This window comes from Chiloscyllium punctatum, chromosome 33 (genome assembly GCF_047496795.1).
Source record: "Chiloscyllium punctatum isolate Juve2018m chromosome 33, sChiPun1.3, whole genome shotgun sequence".
NCBI classification, from domain to species: domain Eukaryota; kingdom Metazoa; phylum Chordata; class Chondrichthyes; order Orectolobiformes; family Hemiscylliidae; genus Chiloscyllium; species Chiloscyllium punctatum.
The window spans coordinates 16,630,098-16,652,072 of NC_092771.1; the positions used below are offsets into that span (position 1 = coordinate 16,630,098).

General features: G+C 41.8%; 1 protein-coding gene across 1 annotated transcript in view; it reads left to right on the forward strand.

Annotated features, from left to right (window-relative positions):
- rec114 (REC114 meiotic recombination protein) overlaps positions 1 to 21,975 on the forward strand; it is a 44,861-nt gene that overhangs the window by 14,526 nt on the left and 8,360 nt on the right. The window contains exons 3-4 of the mRNA XM_072553061.1: positions 17,736 to 17,819; positions 20,163 to 20,354. Of these exons, the coding sequence (XP_072409162.1) occupies positions 17,736 to 17,819; positions 20,163 to 20,354 (276 nt within the window). The remainder of the gene's footprint in view (positions 1 to 17,735; positions 17,820 to 20,162; positions 20,355 to 21,975) is intronic.

Sequence of the window (21,975 nt, forward strand, 5' to 3'; positions counted from 1 at the left end):
TGTAAACCTTTTTCTGCGTGGGACTCTGTTACTGTGGTGGCCTTCTGCATTCCAATAACCTGAGCCTGCACCTATGTGTGGACCTGAAGAGTGGTGAGACCCTGCAGGGAGACTGCTCAGCAAAGAGAAAAGGGAGAATTGGAGGCAGGGCGCGATGCCGTTGAACTGAGAAGACACCCCTCCTGTGTGGTGACGTGCCCTCTTCCCACCACTCTCCCAGGAAGTGAACCTCCCTTTTCTCTCTCATTGCTGCCAAGCCTCTGGACTCCCCATGGTGCAGCTAGGCTTCCCTACAAACTCCCTTCGTTTGAACACAGCAGCTTGTGTGATGACTGCCTTGGGTGTCTGAAACCCAGCTTGGTTAGTTTCCCACTGGCTGTGGGTTTCTGGCACCACGACAGATCTGAAAATGAAAAACTATCCCCGTTCTTGCTGTTTTTAGGTGAGAAAATTGTTGGACCTTTTTGTTTCCCCATCTTCATTAGCTTTATTGTCACATTCTCAAATGAGTAGAGTGCAAAGTTTACAAATCACCACTCATAGTGCCATCTTAGGTACAACAGCGTCACGGTACAGATCCTTAAGTACAAATTGTTAGGGGGATAATTAAAGAAATAAAAGTTCTGAATAACAATCTTCAGTTGTTTCTTGTCTAATACAGTTGCGAGGATTCTGAGAAGCTTTGTTTGGAGCATGAAGGAAATTAAGGGATTAGGGGAGAGTGTGGAAAGGTGACATTTTGGTGGAAGGCCAGCCTCACTTTATTTTTGAATGGCAGAGCTAACTTGAAGGGCCAAATGGCTTGCTCCGGTTCATGTTCCTTATCAGACAGCCGTCCTGGAAAAATATACAGATTAGGGCAATAGGGGATTGGTCAGATTTCTTATTTTCCCAAGACAGTATGCAGGTTGGAGCAGTAGAGGGTTAAAGGCCACTTACTTTTTATTTCCAAAAAAACAATAATTTTTCCCTACGGTGTGAAGACAAGCTTTAGTTATGATGCCTGTTTCAATCAAGAAAGTAAATTTACATTCCATCAGGAGGCGATGGCTAAGTGGTATTATCGCTGAACTGTTAATCTAAAGATGCAGATAACATTCCGGGGACCTGCGTTTGAATCCTACCATGGCAGATGGTGGAAATTTAAATATCTGGAATTAAGAATCTAGTGATGACCATGAATTCATTGTCAGTAAAACCCACCCGGTTCACTTATGTCCTTTTAGTGAAGAAATCTGCCATCCTTACCTGGTCTGGCCTACATGTGACTCCAGACCCACAGCAATGATGTGCTTGACGCTTAACTGCCCTGTAGAGATTTAGGGAATAAATTCTGGCCGAACCAGTGACACCTTCATCCTGTGCATGAATAACGAGACAGGATTCTAGTAACTGGTGGCCCTCTTGGTTTGGTGGTAGTGTCCCAACCCCTGAACTGAGAGGCCCAGGTTCACGTCCTACCTACTCTAGAGGTGTGTAATAACAGCTCTGAATAAGTTTGAGAAAAATTGGATTTAAAAGAAAAGTTACTTCTTGGAAGATGAAGCTTATTTTTATTGCTACGTTCCATAACTTAGAGATCAAGGAGGTGAATTGAAGTAGCTCAATTAGCATTGAATTACTTTTATCAATAGGTTTATTTAATGAACATACCTTCATATCCATAAATGTTTTATCCAATTTTTAGTTTTAAACTTTTTAAATCGAACGTGCGTCTCAAACATAATATTCAGACCAGCTGCTTCTATCCTTGTGCTCCTCACAAGTCTCCTCCCACCTCTTCTTCATCACTTGCTAAAATCATGCAAGCTACTAGTCAGACCACAGCTCAAATACTGTGATCAGTTTTGGTTCCCTTATTGAGGGAAAGACATAGAGACAGCACAGAGAAGGTTCCTTTGTTTGATTCCAGGTACGGCAGGAATTTCTAATGAGGAGAGCTTGAGCTTTGGGACTGTACTCTTTGGAATTTAGAAAGATGAGAGGCGACCTTATTGAAACATTCAACTTGCTTATGGGTCTTGACAGGTTAGATACAAAGAGGCTGTTTTCGGCTTGCAGGAGAGTCCAGAGGAGAGGGTATACTCATAGAATTTGGAGCTGCCCGTTTATGACCAGAGAAGAGGAGGATTTCCTTCCCTCTGAAGGTAGTCAATTAGAAGTATATTTTCCCCACAGAGGGTTGTGGATCATTAAGTGTATTCAAAGCTGCTAAAGACTTTTTTTTAGTTAAGGGAATAGGGTTGTGGGGAAAAGGCAGATGTTGAGGATGATCAAATCAGTCACGATCTCATTGAATGACCACGTTGACTTGATAGCAGATGTAGGCCATTCAGCCTCTGAAAGCATATCTAATTACAATATTGGTTAAAAGCAATCAATTCTTACCGAGCAACTTCAATTTACTTCCTTGCTATCTTTACGTTACATAGCAGTCATATGATCACCCTGTCACCATTCCTTAAACACCATAAACACCTTTTGAGAAGGTGATAGTAAGCCATTTTCCTGAAATAGTGCATCTCTTTCGAAAGAAGGGAAATCGGACCTGAAACATTAACTCTGATTTCTCTCCACAAATGCAGGCAGAGTTGCTGAGTTTTCCCAGCAATTTCTGTTTTGTTCTTTTTTCTGATTTCCAACATCCAGAGTTTGTTCTTTTTTTGCTTCCCTGAAATAGTGCAGTCATAGAGTCATAGAGATGTACAGCATGGAAACAGACCCTTCGGTCCAACCCGTCCATGCTGACCAGATATCCCAACCCAATCTAGTCCCACCTGCCAGCACCCGGCCTATATCCCTCCAAACCCTTCCTATTCGTATACCCATCCAAATGCCTCTTAAATGTTGCAATTGTACCAGCCTCCACCACAGCCTCTTGCAGCTCATTCCATACACGTACCACCCTCTGTGTGAAAACGTTGCCCCTTAGGTCTCTTTTATATTTTTCCCCTCTCACCCTAATCCTATGCCCTCTAGTTCTGTACACCCTGACCCCAGGGAAAAGACTTTGCCGATTTACCCAATCCATGCCCCTCATAATTTTGTAAACCTCTGTAAGGTCACCCCTCAGCCTCTAATGCTCCAGGGAAAACAGCCCCAGCCTGTTCAGCCTCTCCCTATAGCTCAAATCCTCTCCGATAGGAAGGAGACCAGAATTGCACGCAATATTCCAACAGTGGCCTAACGAATGTCCTGTATAGCCGTAACATGACCTCCCAACTCCTGTACTCAATGCTCTTACCAATAAAGGAAAGCTTATCAAATGCCTGCTTCACTATCCTACCTACCTGCGACTTTATTTAACACCCACAGTGCTATGATGAAGGGAGATCCAAGTTTTTGACCCAGTGCCAGTAAAGGAGCCGCAGTACAGTTGCAAGTCAGGATGATTTTTAAAAAAAATAACCTCTCCTTAAATATAATCAATGGATAAATGGAGCCAAGGCTTTTTCTGTGTTTCACGTACTAAACTTGCTTCATCGATAATATGAGCATTTCTTTAAGTCATAGACATCTGTGTGAGTAGTGAAAAAAGTTACCTTTGACACTCTTAAAGCATCGTACCAAACTGAGGAATACAAACTAAAACAATAACTCCAGTCATTGAAAATCTGAAACCAAAACAGAAATTGCTAAAGAACTCAGTGTGATAGTGGAGGCAGCAGACATGTCAGTAAGTGCAAGTCCTGATCACTTTGCCCATCTTTCTTTTAATTTCAAAAAATGTACTTTGTTCTTAAAAAAAAATCTTTGTACAGTCTTAAATGGGGTTCGATTCTGTATGGTAGCATATGAAGAAAGCAAACAATCATTAGAGTTTGACTCCATCCAATCAAACCAAGGGCACTCCTACCATGAACCAGATTATATTTACATGCATTTGAGGCACCAGGAGGGTCCAACAACTGAACAGACCTCCATTTCATTTCAGCAAGACCTCAGACAGTGGTCTTTCCCCACCGTGCCTTGGTTACAGCTGCCCCAAGCTTTAGTGCCTCCCTCAGCACATAGTCCTTGAGCTTGGACTGTGCCAGTCTGCAGCGCTAGTTTGGGATTAACGCTGGAAGACCAACAGGTTTCAGGCAGACCAAAGAGCATCTTTCACTGAGTTGATGGTCCTCTAGGTGGAGCTTATGTTTGACTTGGTGTGTGTTCCAGGGAACAAACCATAGAGCTCAGGAGTCCTGTTGCACGGAAATGCCTGGGTCAAATCTTGACAACAACCACTGCATCTTTCTCCAGGCTTCCTTTCCAAAGGCATGTTTCTCAAGGAGATGTGTGACCGTTTCAATCTTCACAGCCGGTTCAAGGGCAGCATGTGGTGGTGCAGATGGATTTGACCTGTTTTCTTCGACCTTCTTTCAATAACAGGGAATGACAAATTTCCTATGCTCAATGTGACAAATGTGTTCAAATCACAGGGTAGGTGGGCAAATTCACACCCAGAATGAGGGTTACCAGACAGAAAAATGTTGCCCCTGTATATGAGTGCGAGAGAATCAGTGAGGATTCTCAATCTTCAATCACTGATTACGATGCTGTCCTGTTGCTTGTATTGCTGGTTGGATAGGGGTGTTGCTGAGTTTGAGTTTCAGACAATCGGGGCTCATGGTGTAGCGGTGTTGCTTCTCGAGCTGCTAACTTTCCTGCCATCCTTCCACCTAGTGCTAGTTTGAATTTTGCTGTTGAGATGCGAGTGAATGCATTATTTGTTTTTGTTTTGGCGTGTAAACATGGGGGAGCCTGAAAATAGTGCCTGGAATAGTCAGAACTTACCTATAATGACACTGCATATACGCAACCTGTGTATGCCAGCGGAAAAACACATTTGCATCTCTCGTTTCCTTGAGGCTATAACCTCAGGATTCAGCTCAGATTTTCTTTCTTAATTTTGCTTTGCCTTCTCATAATGTTAATGCTGTTTATTGATCATGGACAGGCTTAAAAAGTCCCTGTCAAGTATAAAGGAAACCTGATATTTAACCTGGTAATTAGTCCAGCATAATGTTATAGTTTATTTTGCGTGGGAGGTGGCAACAATAAATCCCATGGCTGCTGAGTGAGTGGCGTTGAGAGGAATACTGGGTATCATTAAGGATATTTACTTATAAATAATGTAACAATAACCATTTGTGAATGCCACCTTTTTAAACGTTTTCAACATACCTCTGTACGTAAACTTTTGTAAGACTGCTTGTTGCAATGGTAGTGTCCTGATCTCTGGGCCTGAAGGTCCTGGTTCAAGTCTTACCTGGTCCAGAGGTTTGTCATAATACATCTGAACAGGTTTTTTTTTTATTTAGATTCCCTAAAGTGTGGAAACAGGCCCTTCGGCCCAACCAGTCCACACCGACCCTCCGTAGAGTAACCCGCCCTGACCCATTTCCCTATAAAAATGCACCTACTACTATTAGCAATTTAGCATGGCCAATTCACCTGGCCTGCGGGAGGAAATCCACACAGACACAGGGAGAATATGCAAACTCCACACAGAGAGTTGCCTGAGGCTAGAATCGAACCTGGGACCCTGGCGCTGTGAGGTAACAGTGCTAACCACTGTGCCACCCTGGTTGATGAAAAACAACTGTAGCGTTTTGTAATTGTGTTGTCTTATCTTTCTAAAGAAGGAAACCCTAGAAAGATTCAACACCAATGTAATAAAACAGATTGGTGAGAATCAGAATGGTGCTTGTGGTGGGGCAGACATTGGTTTTGCCCTTTGTGTGTTGACTGTTTAAAACAAGACTAGTATTCATGACCATAATGCTTACCTTTTTATTGCGTCTACATCAAATGCATTAAATGAGAATACTGTCTGTTGTATAGTAGGATCAGAAGTGAGGTTAATGTAGGAAACAAAGGTAAACTAGGATTTTAGAAATAACTTGGATTTATATAGCACCTTGCACAAGGTTATTGGAGGTCAGTCATTTCAGTTTCAGGAGTTCCTCAGGGTAATGCCCTAAGCCCAACCATTCAGCTGCTTAATTAGTTACCTTCCAACTGTCATAAAGTCAAAAGTGGGGATGTTTGATGATTTCACAATGTTGAGCATCGTTTGTGATTCCTTAGATACTGAAGCAGTTGATGTTCAAATGCAGCAAGATCGGGCAATATTCAGACTTGGGCTGACAAGTGACAAGTAACATTTAGTCAGAGTCCTACAGCACGGAGACAGGCCTTTTGGCCCAAACTAGTCCATGCTGATCGAAATGTCCAACCATGCTAACCTCATTTCCCTGAACTTGGCCCATATCCTTCATTTATTTGTCCAAAAGCCTTTTAAATGTTGTAAATGTACCAGTCTCAACCACTTCTTTTGGCACCTCATTCCATATGAGTACCACACTCTGTGTATAAAATCTGCCCTTCAGGTTCACTCATTCTTTCCCCTCTAACCATAAACTGATGCCATCTAGTCCTTGACTCCCCAACCCTGGGAAAAAGATTGAGTCCATTCACCCTATCCATGTCTGTCATGATCTTATACACTTCTCTAAGTCCCCCCTCAGTCTCCTATGCTCTAAAGGAAAAAAAACCTTAGCTTGTCCAACATCTCCCTGTAACTCAGACCATTGAGTCTTGGCAACATCCTTGTAAATTTTTTTCTGCACACTTCCCAGTTTGATAACTTCCTATAGCAAGGTGACCAAAACTGAACACAATACTCCAAGTGTGGCCTCACCAACGTCTTGTACATCTGCAAGATAACTTCCCAACTTCTATACTAAGTGCTGAAGGCCAGTGTGCCAAAAGCTTTTTCACTGCCCTGTCTACCTATGACTCCACTTTCAGTGAACCGTGCACCTAAGCTCTAAGGTCCCTCTGTTTTATTGCACTCCGTAAGGCCCGACTATTCAACATGAAATTCCTACCCTGATTTGATTATCCAAAATGCAAGACCTCACACTTATCTATGTTAAACTCTGCCATTTCTTGGCCCACTTCCCCAGCTGATCAAGGTGCAATTTCTGATAACCTTCCTCACTCTCCATGATACCACCAATTTGTATCATCTGCAAACTTACTAATCATGCCTTGTACATTTTAATCCAAATCTTTGGCATAGAAAACAACAATAATGGGACCAAGACCGACCCCTGAGGCACTCCACTGGTCACAGGCCTCCAGTCTGACAAGCATCCTTCCACTATTACCCTCTGCTTCCTACCGTCAAGCCAATTGTGTGTCCAATTTGCCAGCTCTCCCTGGATTCCATGCGATCTAACCTTCCAGAGCAGCCTACTATGTGGACCCTTATCAAAGGCATTACTGACATTCATATAGACTATGTCTACCGCCCTGCCCTTGTCAACCTTCCTGGTCACTTCACCAAAGAACTCTAACAAATTTATGAGGCATGATCTTCCATGCATAAAACCATTCTGACTATTCCTAATCAAACCCTGTCTTTCCAAATGCATGTATATCTTAACTCAGAATCTTCTCAAGTAACTTGCCTATCACATATGTTAAGCTTACTGGTCTATAATTCCCAGTTTTTATTTTTGTAGCCCTCCTTGAATAAGGGCATAACATTTGCTACTCTCCAATCTTCTGGGACCTGTGGCTAATAATGATACAAAAATATCAACAAGGGCCCCACAATTTTTTTTCTTTAAACCTCTTGCAGTGTTCCTGGATGTATCTGGTCAGGATCAGAAGATTTATCCACCATCATACATTCCAATACATCCAACACCACCTCTACTGTGATATAGATTTGCTACACACAAATATCAGGTAATAACCATCTCCAATAAGAGAAAATCTAAGTACAGCCCCTTTGCATTGAATAATGTTATCGTCACTGAATCGCCCACTATCAACATCCTTAGTGTTACCATTGACCAGAAACTCAACTGGACTTGTCACATAAACACTGTTTACAGAAGCAAATCAGAGGCAATTAATCCTGCAGCAAGTAACTCACCTCCTGACTCCCCAAAACTTGCCCACCACCTACAAAGCACAAGTCAGGGGTTTGTTGGAATACTCCCCACTCGCTTGAGTGGGTTCAGTGTGTATTGTCTACAAGGTGCACTGCAGAAATTCAGCAAAAATCCTTAGACAGCACTTTCCAAACCATGACCACTTCTATCTAGAAGGTCGAGGGCAGCAGATGCATGGGAGCACCATCACCTGCAAGCCACTCACCATCCTGACGTGAAAATATATCACTGCTCCTTCACCATCACAAGGTCAAAATCCTGCAATTTTCTCTCTAAGGGCATTGTGGGTCAACCTACAGCACATGGACTGCAGTGGTCCAAGAAGGCAGCTCACCCCATCTTCTCAAGGGCACCGAGGAAACAGACAATAAATGCTGGCCAATCAACAATGCTGGCGTCCCGTGAATGAATTTTAAAAAAGCATAGTTAATGTCGCAAAAAGCAGTAGTCAGTTTGCACACAGCGTTGAGATAGTGACCAGAGCATCTGTTTTTGTATCAACTGAAGGATAAGAATTGGCTTGGAAACCTGCTGGGCTCCCCTTCTACTGTTTTGAATTGTGCAGTGAGATTAGATTAGGTTACTTACAGTGTGGAAACAGGCCCTTCAGCCCAACAAGTCCACACCGACCCTGCGAAGAGAAACCCACCCAGACGCATTCAGGCAATTTATCATGACCAGTTCACCCAACCTGCACATTTTTGGACTGTGGGAAGAAACCAGAGTACATCCACGCAGACACGGGGAGAATGTGCAAACTCCACACAAACAGTTACCTGAGGCGGGAATTGAGCCCGGATCTCTGGCGCTGTGAGGTGTGGACTTGTTGGGCCGAAGGGCCTGTTTCCACACTGTAAGCAATCTAATCAAATACCCTTGTCCTACTGTATTCTCTTCTTGGAAAGGATTATGCAGATCAGAAGACAATAAATACATTTTAATTCAGAAATGGGATTTCCCCTGTCAAAAAAAAATCATGTTTTTAAAATTATTCAGGGGATCTGGGCATTTAATTCCTAAATTAGTTGTGTTCAAATATCCACGTTTTAAAAAAATAAATCTGGGTTAGAGTCCAGAACTGAATGAACAATAACTTGCAAATACTTAGTACCTTTACCCTAGGAATGCAATGCAATTTTTATATTTGATTGCGGTATGTAGATTTTTTGTTAGCAAGGCCAGTATTTATTGTCCGTGTGTAAAGCATAGGATGTGGACTGAGTGCCAGTACAGAAGAACTGGGGCTGCATGGTGGCTCAGTGGTTAGCACTGCTGCCTCACAGTACCAGAGATCTGGGTTTCATTCCAGCCTTGGGCCACTGTTTGCACATTCTCCCTGTGTCTGCGTAGGTTTCCTCCCACAGTCCAAAGATGTGTAGCTTAGGTGAACTGGTCATACTAAATTGCCCATAGTGTGTCGGGTTGTGTAGATTAAGTGCATTTGTCAGGGGTAAATGTGGAGTGATAAGGTGTGGGAGTTGTTCTGGGTGGGTTGCCCCTTGGAGAGTTGGTGTGGACTTGTTGGGCCGAATGGCCTTTTTCTGCACTGTCGAGATTCTTCTTCTAAAAAGAGGACAGCTTTGTTTCATGGGGGATGAAGAATGTTGAGCATGTTGAGCCCTAATCCAGGCAATTGGAGAGTCTCCATCCCACTCCTGATTCTGTGCCATGTAGATGTTTATTCTAGATTAGATTACTTACAGTGTGGAAACAGGCCCTTCGGGCCGACAAGTCCACACCGCACCTGCCGAAGCGCAACCCACCCTACATCTACCCCTTACCTAACACTACGGGCAATTTAACATGACCAATTCACCTGACCTGCATATCTTTGGACTGTGGGAGGAAACCGGAGCACCCGGAGGAAACCCACGCAGACACGGGGAGAATGTGCAAACTCCACACAGAGTCACCTGAGGCAGGAATTGAACCCGGATCTCTGGCGCTGTGAGGCAGCAGTGCTAACCACTGTGCCACCGTGCCGCCCTGATTTGAAGTGTCGAGATGTAAATTACTCCCAGCAAAGTAATCAGCCTCTGACTTGCTCTTGTATTTGTGTATCTTGGCCAGTCTGGTTTCTGGCCAATGATAATCCTCAGGCTGTGGATTGTGGACAGGTTGCCAACAGTAATGCCATCAAATGTCAAGGGCAAGTGTTTCTATTCTGTCGGATTACCTGGTACTTTGCAGTTTCAAGGATCCTTAATCTGAAATCAGACGAGAAATGATTGACACTGAATCTACCAGAAGCTTTAGTTGAGGCGGGTTTTTAAGCACCAACTTTCAAGGTGAAGAGAGAGGCTGGGCAGAAAGTACAGTTGATGAAGTTCCAGAGCGGGAAACCTAGACAGCTGAATGTCTCTGCTGCCAGTGGTTTTGAAGGGTTTGTGATTAAAGATGAAGCAAGCTAAATTATTACCAAGGTGGGAAATGGGGTCAGCAGAGAGGAAGATTGCTGATGAGCAAACTGGACTGAATCCAGTTCGTATAACATTTACACAACTGTTAATGTGGAATCATTTTGTGCTCATTTCATGCTAGCATTCTGCAGCTCTGCTTACTGAAGGTTATGTAATCTGGCTTTATGCGACAGACTGCAGAAAACTGCGGTACAGAGGAATCTGGCTGTCCTTGTACTTGATTTGCAAAACATCAGCATACAGGTACAACAAGGCTAATAGAATGTTGGGCCTTGCAAGAAGGAAGAAGGCCTGAAATAGGGAAGCCTTGCCACAGGACCTTGGTGTGGCCCCATCTGCAGAAGTGTGTACAGTTTTGATCACGTCACTTCAGGAGGGTCATGCTTACATTGGAAGCAGTTCAGAGAATGTTCAGTTGATTATTTGGATGAGCGATTGTCTTGATGCATAGTTGAACAGATTAGGGTTCGACTCGTGCCTTGTAGGTGGTGGGCAGGCTTTGAGGAGTCAGGAGATGCGTTAATTGCTGCAGAATTCCCAATTGCCTACCTGCTCTTGTAGCTACTGTACTGACATGAGTTGTTTCTGCTCAATGGCAGAATGTTGATAGCAGGGGAATCAGGGATAGTGACACCATTGAATGTCAAGGGGCAGTGGTTAGATTATGTTTTATTGGAGATGGTCATTGCCTGGCATTTGTGTGGTGCGAATGTTATTTGCCACTTGCCTGGATTGAAGTCTTGTTGCATTTGAACAGAGATTGCTGTGAATGTGAAGAGTCACAACTGGTACTGAACATTGTGCAGTCATTGGAGAACATCCCCACTTTTGACCTTTTGATGGAGGGAAGGTCACTGATAAAGCAACTGAAGATGGTTGGGGCTAGGATGTTATCCTGAGGAACTCCTGCAAAGAGGTCCTGAAGCTGAGATGACTGACTTCCAACAACCACAACCATCTTCCCACACACCAGGTATGACCATAACCAAGGGAGAGTTGGCCCCTGATGCACTGATTCCAGTGCTGGGGCTCCTTGATGCCAGAGTCAGTCAAAAGTGGCCTTGATGTCAAGGGCTGTCATTCTCCACTCTGGAATTCAGCTCTTTTGTCCATGTTTGAACCAAGGCTGTAGTGAGGTCAGGAGCTGAGTGGCTTGATGACCCGTTCTATTCTCTTGTTATTGATGATCGAGAATTGACTGTCGGGACAGTAATTGGCCAGCTAGGATTCATGAGCTCACTTTTGTATATTTTCAATGAGGTCTAGTGCAGTTAAAGTTGGAATAAGAACACATTAAATGTGAGACATCAGGCTTCCTGACTGAGGAAGTTAAAGTAGTGAACAACTGTATTATCAAAACTGGGCATGCTCCATTTTTGACTGTGATGATTAGGTTAGCTGAAAGGTTTTCTAACTATCTTAAGTTGGAGAGAGGAAAATATCCATGATTTTGTATGTTGGTGACCACTGGTAGGTTTTGTAGGAAAATTGCATGTGTGTTGCTTCGGATAATGTTAGGGTTTGGTTTAGTGACAATATACTGTCACATAAAATATCTTCCTTAGATGTGAAACAGAGCTATTTTACTGAATCCCTCTTGCAACTGTATTCCAGCAGGGAGTTAATATTTTCATGAAGAGTGGGAAGCAAATGTTTGGGAGGTGGATGGGGGAAGGAAAAATAAGATGTTTTAAAATATTCTTTGGAGTACATGGAATACTTGGAGACAGATGGATTCTGGCACAGCATTTGCCACATGAGGGATATTAACCAAATTGGCCTACTTCTGAGAAATGTGCAATTCTGTGTTTGGAGATAACCATCTGCAGGTATTATTGTAAACCTTCTTATAGTTTATCTTTCTGAGGTATGGTCTTAAAGACTCTTGTGTACAACTTGTAATTACTGAAAATGGGTTTTGGGGGGGGAGGTGGGGGAAGAAATGTCTCAATGTGCTTAGATGTAGAGCAGTCCTCCCCTGAAACAAGCCGTTGACTGTCAAAGGAATTATGTTGACCTTCACAAATTGGAACCATGATGACTATTGTTACAACACAGTAATTACAAAACCAAACTTTTAATACAACTAAGGTATTGCAGAAATGATTGTATCTGTGTTCCTCTTATGCCCTCTTCTGTGCAAAAACGCAATCTACAAGACAAGATCTTTTCCTGTGCAGAGGCAAAGGGAAAGTTGGTTTTGTACCACGACACTCCAGGTTTCCAGTCTGCGACAAAGGGAAGCTGTCCTTCCTCCACCTTGACTGTCTACAGCCTTCAATGCCGTTGACCGCCATCTATCTCCGCAGCGTCTCCATCATTCAGCTGAGTGGGGCTACTCTATCATGGATCCATTAATATCTACCTCATAATAGCTAGAAAATGACTTGCAGTGGCTTCAGTTCTTGCTTGTGTGCAATTACCTCCTGTCCCCAATTCTTTGCCCCCTCCTAATTCTCACTGCATGGCACCCCTTAACCACATAATCTGAATGCATGGAGTTAGTTGTTATACGTGGCTGACCCAGCTCAATCTTGCTACTGCCCCTCCCAGTTTCTGTCATGTTAAATTCTAAGACTGTTCATCTGATGTACAGTTGTGGATGAGCTGAAAAGTCTTCCAGATTAAATATTCAGAAGACTGAAGCCACTGATTTGAGCCCCTGCTCCAAATTCCATACCCTAACTACCAACTCCATTCCTCTCCCTGCCAACAGTCTGTGATGAAGTCAGTCTGTACACAGACCTGGTATGGCATTTATTCCTGAGATGAGCTTCTGACCTCTCACTCCTCATCCCGAAACTCACCTTTTCCAAATCTGTAACATCCTTCACTTCATTCCATTTCAACTCAACTGCTGTGCAAACCCTTGTCCATGTCTACATTACCTACAGATCTGACTATTCCAATGGAGTTCTTGTTGGACTTCCAGACTCTCTCGTCCAGAAACTTGACCTCCTCACTCTGAAGCTAAGTCCTGCTCCCCTGTGATTCCTGTGCTCAATGACATACATAGGCTCCTGGTTAAACAGTGTCATGTTTTTCTGATTCAAATCCTTGTTTTCAGATCCTTAATCCTTCTCCTTCAGTCCCACAACCCTCCATGATAACTGCACTCCACTAAGTCTAGCGTCTATCGGTCATAGTTGCTCCACCACTTGAGGCTGTGCCTTCTGTTGCCTCAGTCCCTAGCTCTAGAATTTACTCTCTATGCTCACTTTCCTCCTTGTAGGACACTCCTTACAATATACTTCTTTGACTCAGTGCCCTGTGATCTTGTCTAATATCTCCTGAATGTGGTAGAGCCAGTCTGTCTCAGAACACTTCTGTGAAGTGCTTTGGGATATTTCATTCTATTATAGGCACTGGATAAGTCTGAGTTTCTCTGGTATTTCTGGCGTCGGTGTTTCAGTTTGGAAGCTCTGAAGAAAGATCATTCACCTGAAAGGTTAACTCAGTATACAGACCCTAAACAGACAATGAGCAAAACTGACGTCATTTACAAAATACCGTGCAAGGACTGTAACAAACACTACATTGGATAAACAGGCAGAAAACTTGCCACCAGGATACATGAACACCAACTAGCCACAAAAAGACATGACCCTCTCTCACTAGTATCCTGACATATGGATGAGGAAGGACACCACTTCGACTGGGACAATACATTCATCCTAAGACAAGCCAAACAAAGACACCTACGAGAATTCCTAGAAGCATGGCATTCCAACTGGAGGTCTATCAACAAACACATCGAGTTAGACCCCATCTATCACCCCCTGAGAAAAGGAACAGGAAGTGACTTCACCACAGGAAATAACAACAGCACAGGAAATGACGTCACCAACCCAAAGAAACCCAAACATATAAATAGAAAGCAGGAATTTTCAGCATTGGTTCACATGAGGTCCACTGAAGATGTTACCTAGTAAGGTAATGAAATGTCTGGAAATGAACCTTTCAGCTCAGCGAGCAAAACTACATCCAAGATTATCTGACTTTCTTTCTGTATAGTAGCTGCCAGATCTAAGTATTTCCAGCACCTACACTGTTTGATATAATTATAAGTTGTTATTAGTTATTCTATTATGCTTGCCATATCACAACAGTGGCTACACTTCAAGTGCTCGCCACTGGCTGTAAAGCATTTCTGGGTGGTCTGAAGTCAGAACGGGTGCTATATAAATGTGGATTTTTCTTTAAAACAGCTTTCAACTGGTTCATCTAAAATAGGAAAAATGATGTTCCTCCATTCGTAGCTATCTTGTCATCTTTAATCGATTACCATAGTAGCTAATTAAAATATCCAGTTAACAATTGGCGGAAGTTGTTCAAGTGTATTGTTCAAAAAGGGAGATAGTGCAATCCATTATAAATGTAAATGAGTCTCTGACTCTATTCTGACTGTGTGAAATCTGGGATATTACAAAATGTTGAAATACATAGTGAAAGAAGTTTCTGGTGGAAGCCACTGTGTTTTTTTTAAAAACTTCAAATCAGAGTGTATTTTTGAACCACAGAACCACACATGACGGAAATATAAGAATGTAATAATTCCGAAAACCTGAGACAATGGGAAGCTCGACAGTATTTTGTATCTGGCTAAGTATAACGTCCAAAGTGGTTGCACCAACTCTGCAGTGGACACAATGAGACAGAGATAGTCAATTAGTCAGGTGAAAGGACTGATTCCTATATAAATTAAGTAAGGGAGCCAACTTGTTTTTGTTAATCCAAGTTCTGCTCAGTAGTATGTGCAGTGCATTTAGTGTTATTCATCAGTTGGAAATAATAGCAGCCTTTGAATATTCATGAAATCTTGCATAATAATAAGTGAAATTGAGCATATCACATAGATAATCTGTATTCATATCTATTTGCCATACTTGAAGTAAATAAATTAATTATTCTTTCTCTGATCAGCTTTGCTGTAGAGAAGAAGTCAGTTCATGCATAACATATCAGTTAATGAAAGCATTCTTTTAACACTGCACAGAAAATTCTCCCACAATTCAATCTTATTTTCGTTCATGAACTGTGGGCGTCACTGGTCAGGCCAGCATTTATTTCCCGTCCTTAACTACCCAGATGGCCATTCAGAGACAACCCATTGCTGGAGTTGCATGTAGGCCAGACCAGATAAGGCTGGCAGATTTCCTTCCCTCAAGAACATTAGTGAACCAGATGGATTTCCATGTTAATCAGCAATGGTTTTTCGGTCATGATTAGTTCCAGGTTTTATTGAATTCAAATTCCGCCATCTGCCATGACAGGACTCAAACCTGGGTCACCAGAACATCACCTGGGGCTTTCAGTTTAATAGCCTAGCAATATAACAGCATTGGGGATTTAGAAGGGGGTGGGGATGGGAATAAGGGTACTGCGTTTGGAGCATTGTTGTCCTGTGATTCAACTATTGTACTATGCTGCAAAGCCTGAGGTTGGAATTTCCAAAACTCAACCCCATACAACCTGGAGCACCTCCAGTGGGCACATAGTTCCACAAACTGATACTGACCCCTCAATGCTTTGCATTTCTCAAGGACACAGTAGAGAAGGAAACTTGCTTTATCAATGCATTTTAAAATGCCAATAGCACTGTGTAGTCAGGCAACACCCTAATGTACAGCTACGTTGTAGCTGTATTGCAGGATTGTGCAACTCGCTGAGAAACTTGGACTTCTTTCATACCTATAGCCTTTCAGATGACTCGCATATCACCTGAAGACGTCTTCCAGATACTGCTCCATTTCTAGAGTGGCTTGTTGAAAGACTAAATAAATTGAACAAAAACATTCAAAAACTATTATTGCATTCTTTGTCATGTCTCTTGTTTACAGCATTAAAGTCACTTAATGAAAATAGAAATAAATTTACCGCTGAACCCAAGTTTCAAATAGCTAATGCTGTTTCATTCTAAATTATACTTTAGATGCATATTCCCACCCAAAGGGTAGGTGAAGTAATTTTTAACTTTGCAACGATGAATGCAAATAGTGAAATCCCATATGTAACGTATCTATATATTATGTATACATACAATATACATAGAGATTGGCAATTTACAGGACAATCTCAAACTTCTAATTGCAGCAATCTACAGTTGAACCTATAGGAATATTCCAGCCTTTGAACTTTTCGGCATTGCACAATTTCTGTAGAGTTCTCTAGGTCGCCTCTAAAACCTTAATGTGATTCCCAGATTGATGTCCTAAATTGGATATAACTGTTCAACTGACGGCTAACCAGTGCTTTATATGAAGGCATGTGCAACTGATGATGATACTGGGCAAGTTGGATCCCAGAATGAAACCTGATTTCAAAAAGCGTACTTTTAGCTTTTTGCAATTAACGTTTGGTACAAAAATTGGTGGAAAGGCTCAGCAGGTCTGTCAGCATCTGTGGGGACAAATCAAAGTTAACAAAGTTAATCAAAGTCTTCAGAACTTGCAGCTCTGGACCTGAAATGTTAACTCTGATTTCTCCCGTCAGATGGTACAATTACACCATTTAAAGGCATCTGGATGGGTACGTGAATAGGAAGGGTTTAAAGGGACTGAGGTCAAATGCTGACAAATGGAACTAGATTAATTTAGGATAATCTGGTCGGCATGGATGAGTTGGAGTGAAGACTGTGTTTCCGTGCTGTACATCTCGATGACTTTATTTTGTCAGACCTGCTGAACTTTCCCCAATCATTTGTTTTTGTTTCTGATTTCTAGGATCTGCAGGTTTTTTGTAAACTTTTGCAGTTGGTTAGTCGCTGAAACATATTAACTGTGCCTACAGATGTTATTAACAGTAGAACTAAGTTTATTACACAAACAAAATAATCAAACAATGCAGGTTTTAAATAAATATTAACTTGTTTCCCAACATCAACCTTTACAGAGACTCTGTCCCAGAGAAATTTCACATCTGTCCTTTTAATTGACTTTCCCTAATTTCTTTATCATGAGCTGTGAGCTAATTTTACAATTACTTTCATAGCCCGCGCTAACATGGAACTTTGCCCAGTTCTGATCGTTAGAACTGAACTTTCTCAGTTCTAGCAATGTGAAGATTCCTCTCCAAACTTTCCTGGCTTAGTAAGCTCCACAAATGAGAAATAACTTATGTAGCAATTGGTTTGCTCTGAACTCACCTGATTCCTTTGTTGAGAAACACTGCTGTATGTTCCTAACTGAACTCTGGAATGTTTTGAAGTTAAATATTGAAAACATTTTAACCATGAATACTAGAGGAGTTTTCCCAGGCACTATAAGGGCTTTCTTGGAACCAGAGTTGAAGAAGTATTCTTCTGTTTTATTCTGTTTCAGGAGGTTCACCGGTGATTGACCTAATGCCCTTGATTTTTCAGGAAGGATTTTCCTTGATTGAAGCTCACAAATGGTGGAAAGCAGTCCGCAGAGCAGATTGTCTGCTCTTTGGGTCTAAAGTTAAGGTAGGAAGTTGTAAATCAATTTTTACAGGAACATAAATGGATCATTTTATTGTCAGGTGTATTTTACAGTGCAAAAACAACTGTAAAATACAGTGAAAAGCTTTCACTGTCACCATGATGCCGACACCATTTTGAATAGCTTGGGAATAATGTTTTAAAAAACTTAAAGCGAGTCCATAACCCTTGTGCCACTACCAACCAACCAACATCCAAGTTGCTACTCCTTGAGTGCCATCTTTGACTGCTGGGCCTACTTTGTCGCTACCACCTCCATTGATGTAGCAGCCAGTGCCAGGTCCCGTGCTTGCCCAGCCATCGCCTCGACATTGCCCCCAGGGCCCCATTCCGGGCTCACCAGCTGTCGCCACACTCCAGACCCTGACAAAATCACCTTCATAACGCCTTCCTTGTCAATGTCGCCATGACCAATCTCACCTCAGAAGGTCAGTGGAAGCAAAAACCAAGAAGAGAAACAGATGAGAAAAGAAAACGAAAGCGAACAGAGTGATCGAGCCCCGGACACTTCCCTGGAGCAGTAGCCACATCCACTTCTCTTGTTTTAATTTTAACTTCTAATCCATCTCATAGTTTCCTGAGTTGCCTGTCACAAATGTAGCTTTTTTCACATTCTTTGCATTGTCATGCCTTTTGAAACTCCGATGTCTCGCACGAGTCTTTCTCACAGGATTTTACATGTGGATTTTTTTGTCTTTTCTGTCACCTCGTCTTTTCTCTGACTCTATTACAGTCCTCTATTTTCTCATAATCTGGAGACGCTGGTGTTGGACTGGGGTGTACAAAGTTAACAATCACACAACACCAGGTTATAGTCCAACAGGTTTAAAAGGTAGTGTGCTTCCAATTAAACCTGTTGGACTATAACCTGGTGTTGTGTGATTTTTAACTCTATTTTCTCAGTTCTAAAGTTGTGTGTGTTTTTTTTGTTTCAGATCTCCTGCAATTAGTGGTTTTTTTATTGCTTTTTTAAGTAGCAGATCATGTTAGAACTTCATGCTTTATTAATTTAATGTCCTTTTAAGGACTCTCTTTTTTTACAGTAGTTCCGTAGAGCAAAAAGCAACATCCGTAAATAGTGACTCAGTTTTCCTTGACTGTAATGTGTTTTGAATTAAGTTTTGTGGAAAATTTTATTTTAAGCTTCATCAGCTAATAAATATTTGATTAAAATAGTGTATCACATAAATATCATGTATGTTTAGCTGTAGTCATAGGAGATTTAAGGCATGGGACATGATAATTTGTTCTGTTGGGATAGAGATTCAACTCTGGAACGTAGGACAGTAGGAGGAGGAGGCTATTCAGCCTATCGAGTCTGCTTTGCCGTTTAATCGGATCATGGCTGATCATCTACCTTCACACCACTTTCCTACACTGTCCCATATACCTTGATATCACAGTGGTTTGCAAAATCCAATAATGGATTAGCTGCCTGTTATATCTCCTTGTCATAACTCATTTTCCACTCAGTTGAAAATCAGACAGTGTATCTCACAAGATGTACATGTTGTGTTCCTGTCAAACTCGACTTTCACACTGATTTAGTTGTTGCAACTCTGAGAAAACCATAACCAATCCCATTTTTTAATGACCCTGAGATTCAAGCATTTTGTTTAAAAGATGCAATGATCTCTACTTCAACCATATCCTCTGGCAAAGCATTCCCTGACCAACAAACCACTGCATCAGTAAACTACTTCTAAACTTGTTTTTTGAACACAGTTAATAATGGGTGAGCGCTTATCACTGGTGGCAAAGAGATTTGCCTAAAGTACCTTTGTACTGCAGAAAAGAAATGATATCTGCTTCTCATTTTTACCTACTTTGAAAAAATATCGACTTGATGTGATTTGAAATTATTGAGAGTTCAAAGTGTGATATCTAAAATTTGTAAAGATTTTTTCTTTAAGACTCAGTCCTTTCAATTTATGCTGTTGACTAACTTAGAAGTGAATGAGTTGCTGGGCAGCAAACACGTGTACATCCATGTTGGAGACTAGCTGTGGATAACAATAATAGAGATTCTCGGCTTCTTCCCATCACAAGGCTGACCAGCTCCTACTGCCTGCCATTTGTGTGTGTTGGACAGTTGATTCTCAACTTGTTCAGCTACATAATGAAAGCACCTTCCTTGGCCATCAAGTCCTGGAGTGGGACTTGAAACATGACCTTTCAACTCTGAGGCTGGGATACTACCCTCTGTTCGACAAGACCTCCCAAGTTTTAGAGTAAATGAATAAATTTGATCTCAGTACATGCAAATAGTTAAAGTTCCCTGTGTCATAATTATTCAAACCATTTCATGATCTTCCTCTTCTTTTACAGAATGAAAGTCGTATGTTTCGAGTGCAGTTCAGTGGAAATTCCCATGAGCAAGCATTGGAACATTGTACTAACTGTGTGCAGAAGCTCCTTCAGTATATCAATGTGCAGAATCCCAATGGACAAAATCTGAATCAAGCTCTACAGTTGAGCCAGGCAACGAACATTGGCTGCTCTGGAAGTTTAGAGCCAGAGGTAGGTCATCAAGAGGTGAAATAATCCTTTCTTTGCAACCAGTTTATTTTGATGTGATTTAATGTTAAATGCTGAACTGAATCTACCTAATGCTCCTGTTAAGAGTATGTATAGGATTGTAATATTAACGTGGGATCAAAATATTCACAATGGTCGCTGGCAATAACATGAATGCCCTGTACCTGTGAAATCTCTTAAAGCACTGACAGGCGATTATCTGCATGTGGTGTTACAGAGTCACTACTAAAAGCTGTACTGTGTCAAAAGCATTGCTATTCGTGTTAGTGTTGGTGAGCAATCCCAGCTGTTATGTTTTCTCGCTTGTTTTTTAAGCTTATACCTCAGGAGTTCAGAGTGCTGAATTGCTGGCAATTCTCCGCATCGATATTGATCAATCCCCATCCATTTCCTCATCTTTAAAGGGCTTGCCACTGGTGTTGTAGAATCTGTTGAGGTTATTCAGATTACTTTTCCCTTCACTAGCTTTGAACAAAACTATTCGTCATGTCTGAATTGATTACCACGAATCGCAATGATGAAGTCAGTAAGGGTCAGATGGCAAACTCTTCAGTCACTGGAGTAATGCCTGAAGCAACAAAAGATGGCGTGATTGTTGGAGGCCAACAGTTGCAGCATTGGCATTTCACCACAAGAGTTCCTTGGGGGTCTTCAGCTTTATTGTTGACCTGCCAATCATAAAACTAGAAATACAGCTGTTTAACAATCTTTCTACAGTGGCTCTGTTTCATTTAAAGTTCCTCTGATAATGAAGTAGTCCATGTCAATCCCCAGCAACATGACTTGGTGCCATCAAGACTTTGAGATTTCAATTGACAAGTGACAGATAACATTGGTATGACATAATGGTGCTCTTGAAGCAAGGAAATTTCAGCTCCTCACCTCTCTTCACTATTTACAGTGCTCGCGTCTGAAGCAAAGTGGAATGCACATCACTAATGTGCAGGTGCAACAGCGCTGAACATTCAAGTAGCTCAACTCCATTCAGGATGGCGCGGTTAACTTAATTGGTGCCAACCCACCGTAGTATTCATCTCCTTCCCCTACCAGTGCTGTGTGGGTGCGGTAAGCAAGTAAGAAAATAACCAGGAAGATTGATGAGGGCAGAGTGGTAGACATTGTTTACTTGGACTTTAGTAAAGCCTTTATCAAGGTTCTGCATGGTAAACTAATTAGTAAAGTTAGACCACATGACATTCAGGGTGAACTTGCCAATTGGATATAAAACTGGCTTAATGGCAGGAGACAGAGGGTGCTGGACGTAGTTTTTCATAGTGGAGGCCTGTGAACAACGGTGTTCCACAAGGATTGGTACTGTGTCCACTTTTGTTATTTATATAAATGATTTAGCTGAGAATATAGAAGGCATGGTTAAATTTGTGGATGACACCAAAATTGGTAGTACAGTGGACAGTGAAGAAGGTTATCTAAGATTACAAAGAGATCTTGATTATTGGGTCAATGGGCTGAAGAATGGCAGATGGAGTTTAATTTGGATAAATGCAAGTTATTGTATTTTGGTACAATAAACAAGGGCAGAACTTGTATAGTTAATGGTAGTGCCTTGTGTAGTGTTGTGGAACGGAGAGATCTAGAAGTTCAG